The 7045-nt window shown below is 41.0% G+C and overlaps 1 protein-coding gene across 1 annotated transcript in view; it reads left to right on the forward strand.

Moving 5' to 3' along the window:
- KIAA1549 (KIAA1549 ortholog) overlaps positions 1–7045 on the forward strand; it is a 66027-nt gene that overhangs the window by 34293 nt on the left and 24689 nt on the right. The window contains exon 9 of the mRNA XM_010296636.1: positions 5248–5450. Coding sequence (XP_010294938.1) covers positions 5248–5450 — 203 coding nt within the window. The remainder of the gene's footprint in view (positions 1–5247; positions 5451–7045) is intronic.

Consider the following 7045-nt stretch of genomic DNA (forward strand, 5'->3'; position numbering starts at 1 on the left):
TATATTGGCAAGTATGTTATATTTCTGTGACTTGAACAGTACTGAAACTATTATCTACTTTCATGGAGTAAGTCTTGACTGAGGTGTGCAGACTTTGCTTGTAGGCTTCTGCAGAAATGATTTGATTTTTCTATGAATTGAGCTTCAAATACTTGTTTTTCATTCAGTGTGTAACGATAGAATTAAAGCACTGTCTTGACTTACCAATTTGAAAGCATCTTCCCCTTAGATTTCATGGATTTGTGTAGTAGTATAATGCCTTACAAATGTGTTAGTTCAGACATGTTCATTTTGGTGGTAAGCTTCAGAGTAGGTTATGTTTTCTCTTTGACAAATATATAAAGATAAAACAAATGAAAGCCTTCTCTAACAATTGACATTTAAAACAAGAACTCTGCTAATACTAGTTTTGTGCAGTCTTAAGTGAAGGCACTTGAAGCTGATCAAAAGAGGCTCAGTTTCAGCACCTGAACAGGTAGCAGTATCAGCACAAAGTGCTCTTAAAAAGAGCTTGTATTCTTTCCTTGGTGGTGGTTAATTTATGAGTAGTAGATGACCGATCCACACATGGTATTCTGACTACCTGTCCTAAGATAAGCAGAGGTCATCCGATCTGTTACACTATATAACTTGATATCAAGAAAAGGAAGAATGAGGCAGGTGGCATGCAGAAATTCCTAAGAAAATGTAGGAAACCTCTTCAGCCTGGAACAACACTGTTAATTCGCTCCACTGAGTGACCACCTAGTCTTGCAGAAAGCAGAGTTGTATTTCAGTGTCCTTCAGACACTTTCCACTGAAAATACAGATTTTGGTTAGTATCAGTTCTCAGTTAAAGTTGTAATTTTGCCATGGTCTAAGAGGTGAGACATCAGAAATGTAGTTGTTTTTTTTGGTTTGTTTTTGTTTTTGTTTTTGTTTTTTTAAGAAAACAAAGTTGATTTCTGTTGGTATTGTTTCTGCAGTAGTAATCATTAGCATTTCTATTTCTCAAATAATGGGTGTTATTTTTAGTAAGTAGTTTTATCAGTTTTTTTAGTTGAGGATCATCTTTTCCTACTCAGTCCGATACCATGTTTTATATATATGCGTTTTCACATTATATTTTTCTATCATGTTGTTTCATTCATATGTGCAAACACACATATATACACGTGCATACAGCCTCTAATACTGTTGATGCATTGTCTGGCGCTGGTAGCGTTAACAAGCTTTTTTAGCAGGACGTATCAGATTTGAATCATTCAGGCCGAAGTTTTCCATTCAAGTATCAGTTTCATAATGAATCTTTTTTTAAGATGATAAGAAGAGCTTGTTCTTTCAAAGAACAAGGTTAAAAGAAAATCGAGTGCTCTGTCTAAATATTAAAAAACATTTTGGAGAAGCTGTGGTGCATATTCTCAGCCTTCGGGGCTGCAGAGTGGGGAAGGAAACAAAACAGGACCAGAAGGTTGTTTTGTGTGAGGAAAATGCTTTTGCTGATTCTGTGGGGAATTGCCCATTTCTGACTAAAGTGTAAACCTTTGGGAAAATGTTTGCATGTGATTGAGAGAGACTTGTTAGAGATTTACCAGTTAAAGTCTCATAGGATTACACCTGCTCTGCACATATAAGCTCTGTAGAACTGTACTTTAGAAGCTGAGAGGGTTTTTTCTCTGTTACTGTACACAGAGGTTGTTATGAGGCCAGGTAAAGCAATAAGGAGCAATGAGCCTCAGGCTCTTGGATAGTGTAAACTGGAACTGGCAGCTGGCAGGCAGAGGGAGAGAGGGGCAAGAGGGCGGGATGGAGAGACTGGTTCTGCCTGGCAAGGAAGAGTAAGACCAGATGAGGGGTTTACCTGGCTGCAACTTTAGGAAAATAGAGCCACAGGTTCTGTGGTGCCTGGGGTGAGTGCTTCTTGAGGCCTGGGATAGTGATACCTGAGACTTGCCAGTCCTCTATTGCCGGCTAACGTCCATGAAATCCATTGGCAAAGCCTCAGCCACTCTGTCTGCAGATGTGCATGGAAGAATACATCCTTTCTCTTCTTACATGCCCTCCTTCCACTATGTGCTTGCCGGCTTCTAGTAATTCCAATATTACTAGAATGTTTGTCTGTCTAGTTTTTCCTGCCCACCCATCACAGTATTCAAAAAAAGAGTAGTAAATTTGCAGATCAAGTCAAGGGTGCTTAAGAAGGGGTAGAGGAACATCGACTTTTTTTTGCGAAATAATTGCTCCCAGCACATGGTGAAGACTCATCATCTTTGGAGCAAAGGGGGTTGGAGGCAAGGGAGGGGAATGTAATGAATTAGAGGAAGTGATCATCAGGGATCCACAAGCAAGGTTGTACAGACACAAGGATGGAGTATGAAAGGGTTAGAACAAGGGAAACCACTGAAAGAGTCAAAGGGAGGGTGTCTCACACGGGAATATCTTAAAAAAAAAAAATAGACATAGTGTCTTAAACATAGAGGTGAAGGTGGGGTAACTAAGAAGAGTTTCAGTAATCAAAGTACTGCAAATTGGCATGACAGCAGAAGTGAAAAGTTCCTCCTCCAAAGTACTTTGGAAAAAAAAAAAAAGGCATGGAGATTTGGGTTCATTTTTTTGGTTGGTTTGTTTTTTTAAAAGAACAAGAGCCTGAAGACAATGTTTCAGCTGAGGGGGAGAAGTTTCAGGAAGGATTCACTTGGTGGCTATGACTCAAAAAAATGGAGAGACAGCTATACCTTCACCTGGTCTAGCTCAACAGTGCCTTTTTGCAATGATTTACATAAATTTAGTAACTGAATCACTCATAATGGTGACTTGAAGGGACTGTTGTAAAGCCCAAGAAAAATGGCATATAGTGGAAGACATCCAGATCTCTTCAAATAACAAGCTTACTCATTTTGTGAGAAATTTAAGTCTGAAACCTCAACCATTCAGTTAGCTGTTAGATTTCAGAGGAGAGCTTTTATTGCCATCTACTGGTCTAAATAGGCAGTTTGCTCCACTACAACATCCTTCCTAAGAACCATTTGGAAAATGTTTGCTTACTGAGAAAATATTTTGAAGAGATTGTTTCAGAATATTCCTTAGGCAAGCTTATCTTTGGCATGATATCAGACGAGTCTGTTTGTAGTTAGCTATGTTGGCATGCCAAGCTTTATGAAAGGGGGTTCATTTAAACATCTGGAACCTGACGCACCCATAAATGCGCTCCAACACATGCTTCATTTTGCAGGAAATCAGCTATAGGAGTACACAGAGGGTTTTGTACATGTGCTGTGCAGTGGGTATGTGTGCATGCACTTTGAAAACTAGAGCTGTCAACATTTCTTTCTACTTTCAACTTCCAAATTACATAAAGTTGAGCAGGACTTGAAGAAAAACTTTCTCTTAACTAGTTCTTCAGAATTTCTAATAACTCCAAAGTCCCAAACAATTGGCAGCAGAGCTTGAAACTTGGAGGCTTGATTAAATTAAGTCTGAATCAAGTAACTGATAAGGTGAGATTACCTTTTTTATAAATACAGTTATGAAAATGAAACGCCCAGTTCTGTCTTTCTCAAGCAAGACACACATTGAATCCATAATCCCTTAATAAGATTTCTAGGATAAGTGTCTAATTTCTCTAAACTCAAAGCCTTTCATATATTTTTCTGTCTATTCAGTATGAAATTCCTAAAAGCTAGATTTTTATTTCTTTTCTGGAGGCATCCATGCTGGCTGAAAAGTCATTGCCAGGCTGCCTTATAACTCGGATCTGCAGAGTGTTTATCTTTCATCAGATGAACTAGGTGTTTGTACAAGCACTCCCAGACTCTTCTAGATTTGGGGAGCTCAAAGTGAGGAGGATTAGAAACTCAAAGTGAGGAAGATTAGCAGTGCCATTATTCACATCATTTAAATGCACTTCACTCATTTTGACTGAAAGAAATGGGAAGATGACCTGGCAGTGTAACCATTTCAGTCAGTACACAGGTGTCTATGGCCTTGCACCCACAAGTACACAAAAAGCTTCTCACACAATGATTAAATCTGAAGAAATAGCTGGAAAAAGATGTAGCTGCAACAGAAGGCTATTTTTCTAACTAAATTTGCTGACCAGTGACAAGTGGCTTTCCTCGGGGGTTGGTACTGGGACCAGTGCTGTTTAACATCTTTGTCACTGACATGGACATTGGGATTGAGAGCACCCTCAGCAAGTTTGCTGATGACACCGAGCTGTGTGGTGCAGTTGACACACTGGAGGGAAGAGTTGCCCATCCAGAGGGACCTTGACAGGCAGGCCCGTGTGAACTTCATGAAGTTCAACGAGGCCAAGTGCAAGGTACTGCATATGGACTGGGGCAATCCCAAGCACAAATAGAGGCTAGGTGGAGAATGGATTGAGAGCAGCCCTGAGAAGAAGGACTTGGGAGTGTTGATTGATGAGAAGCTCAATATGACCTGGCAATGTGCCCTTGCAGCCCAGAAGGCCAACCGTATCCTGGGCTCCATCAAAAGAAGTGTGACCAGCAGGTCGAGGGAGGTGATTCTGCCCCTCTGCTCTGGTGAGACCCCACCTGGAGAACTGTGTCCAGCGCTGGGGCCCCCAACATAAAGAGGACATGGACCTGTGGGAGCAGGTCCAGAAGAAGGCCACGAAGATGATCAGTGGGCTGGAGCACCCCTCCTGTGGAGACAGGCTGAGAGAGTTGGGGTTGTTCAGCCTGGAGAAGAGAAGGCTCTTCTACTACGTAAAGGGAGCCTACAAGAAAGCTGGAGAGGGACTTTTTAGCAGTGCCTGTAGTGATAGGACAAGGAGTACTGATTTTAAACTGAAAGAGGGTAGATTTCAACTACATCTAGGGAAGAAATTTTTCACAATGACATTGGTGAGGCACTGAACAAGTTGCCCAGAGAAGTTGTGGATGCCCCATCCCTGGAAGTGTTCAGGGACAGCTTGGATAAGGCTTTGAGCAAACTGGACCTAGTGAAAGATGTCCTTGTACATGGCAGGGAAGTTGGAACTAGATTATCTTTAAGGTCCCTTCCAACCCAAATCATTGTATGATTCTATAATTTGGAGTTTTAAACTGTGTATCATATATTAAAGTAAGATGACAGAATCGTGGGGTTTTTATTTTACTTTGCCCTGCAGCTCTCATGTTCATTCCTGAGACTACCATATGCTGACCATCCTGCTAGTGGCCATTGTTTGCAGATCTTAACCAAAGCCTTTGTACTCATCGTCACTCACGGTTCCTGTTTTTTGTCTTTGTTCTTCTCTCACAGCTACAAGCCCCCAGTGTGAAAGGCTTTGATTTTGCTAAACAGCATCTGGGCCAGCACAATAAAGATGATGTCCTCATTATCCATGAGCCTGCTCCTTTACCAGGACCTATTAAGGATACTACCCCATCTGAAAATGGAGATGTGCCCAGCCCCAAATCCAAGACTTCCTCAAAGCCTTCAAAGACTGTTCGACACAGAGGGAGGTCAGTTCACAGAGGAAAAACAAATTGTAGTAGATGACAGTTTATCAATGGCTGGCGATTACTGTATTTTTAGGGCAATTTCAGTGGAAAGAACTGTTCAGAGCTCTGGGACCTGTGTTTTCTAGTGGGCTGCCAGAGTTATGCCTCGCTACTCGTTAGTATAAGGTTGTGAGAATTTAGTGTCCATTTTTCTTTTAAAGCCAGCATGCCCAGTTAAGAGGGGTGTTTAAGACACTACTAGGTTGATTGGAGTCAAGTCACACTTGTTTAGTGGAAACACCAAGTTGTATGTTTTCTGATGCATTCTCTTTGTAGTGATCTCTAGCTACTAAGGCAACGGGTAGTTAAAAACAGACAAAAACCATTGACAAATAGCAGTGTGTTTCAATAATATTAATAGTGATCAGTACAGGTATGATAAGTTGGAATTTCCAGAAATAAGCAATATCTCCAAAATTTAGGGAAGATGCATGAGTGTTTTTATTTGTGGTTATCTCTGGTTGCTCTCAGAGCAAACCAGCTTTGGCCAGGAAAAGGAGTGGTGATTTACATCTGTGCAAGTGGAGAAGCGTCTGTCAACCTTCAGCATTAATTTCCTAACCTTTTCCAATAATCAAATGATGTGAATGTGACTTGATGGGAAGGATTGTGTTTGTAGGATAGGCAATGTAACAGAGCTATGCAGTAAAGAAGGATCTGTGCATTAAAAAAAAAGGTTAAGTGGGAAGGTAATAGGAAAGAAATGGAGCCCTGAGGAGAGGAGTGCTATGATGAGTCGCAAACAGCTTCTCACTGCATAGCTCTTCTGTGCTCCACTTTCCAGTAATTCTTCCTCTCCCTCCTTCTCGTATTTCTGCACTCCTTTGTCTCCAGTTCTGCATCCCCTGTGCTTTTACCTATGTGCTGTTGCACAGTGGGAGAAAAAATAAAGCAACCAAGAGCAGAGTTGAATGAGCTTAGAAAGAAACTAATGGTGTTCTTCCTGAGCTGCAGGTCTCTGTGGCACAGCTTGCTCTGTTTAATTTTCTGTGCTTCCTCTAAAGGCCCAGTTGTCCTAAGATCCTTGCTCACACAGGCTTCATACAGCTCAGTTTCCACCTTCCCAGATGCTGAGTCTGTCTTCCTAACTCCCTATCCCTTTTACTCCCTTGAGGCAGAAGTTGAAATGTGAAATGGTAGCATAGTGTGTTATGTTGGTTTTAGCTGTTTTCTGTTTTGTGACGGAATACAGAATTCAGTTTATCACAATGCAATTCACGACTGTATGTTGCATGCTGGAAAGTATAGTGGTTATGTGACTACACATTCTGTTTAAGTAAAAAACGGTAAATAAGAAAACCGAGTTCAGAAAGCGTGGCATCTCTAGGCTCCAGCTGAGAATTGGACCTGTTGTTTTGGCTTGAGAGGATACAACTGCATATTCATCAGCACTTTTAAAGAATGACTGATGTAGACTCAGCACTATTTATGTTCCTGTAATTTACATAATGATAATTTAGATAGACTGAGGAAAGAGTATGAAGGAAAACAAGGCACAATGAGGTGAAACAAAGTTAATAGCAGATCTGGAAGCAGAACTCCAGCCTTATACTCTG

The sequence above is a fragment of the Phaethon lepturus genome, unplaced genomic scaffold (genome assembly GCF_000687285.1).
Source record: "Phaethon lepturus isolate BGI_N335 unplaced genomic scaffold, ASM68728v1 scaffold1531, whole genome shotgun sequence".
Lineage (NCBI taxonomy): Eukaryota > Metazoa > Chordata > Aves > Phaethontiformes > Phaethontidae > Phaethon > Phaethon lepturus.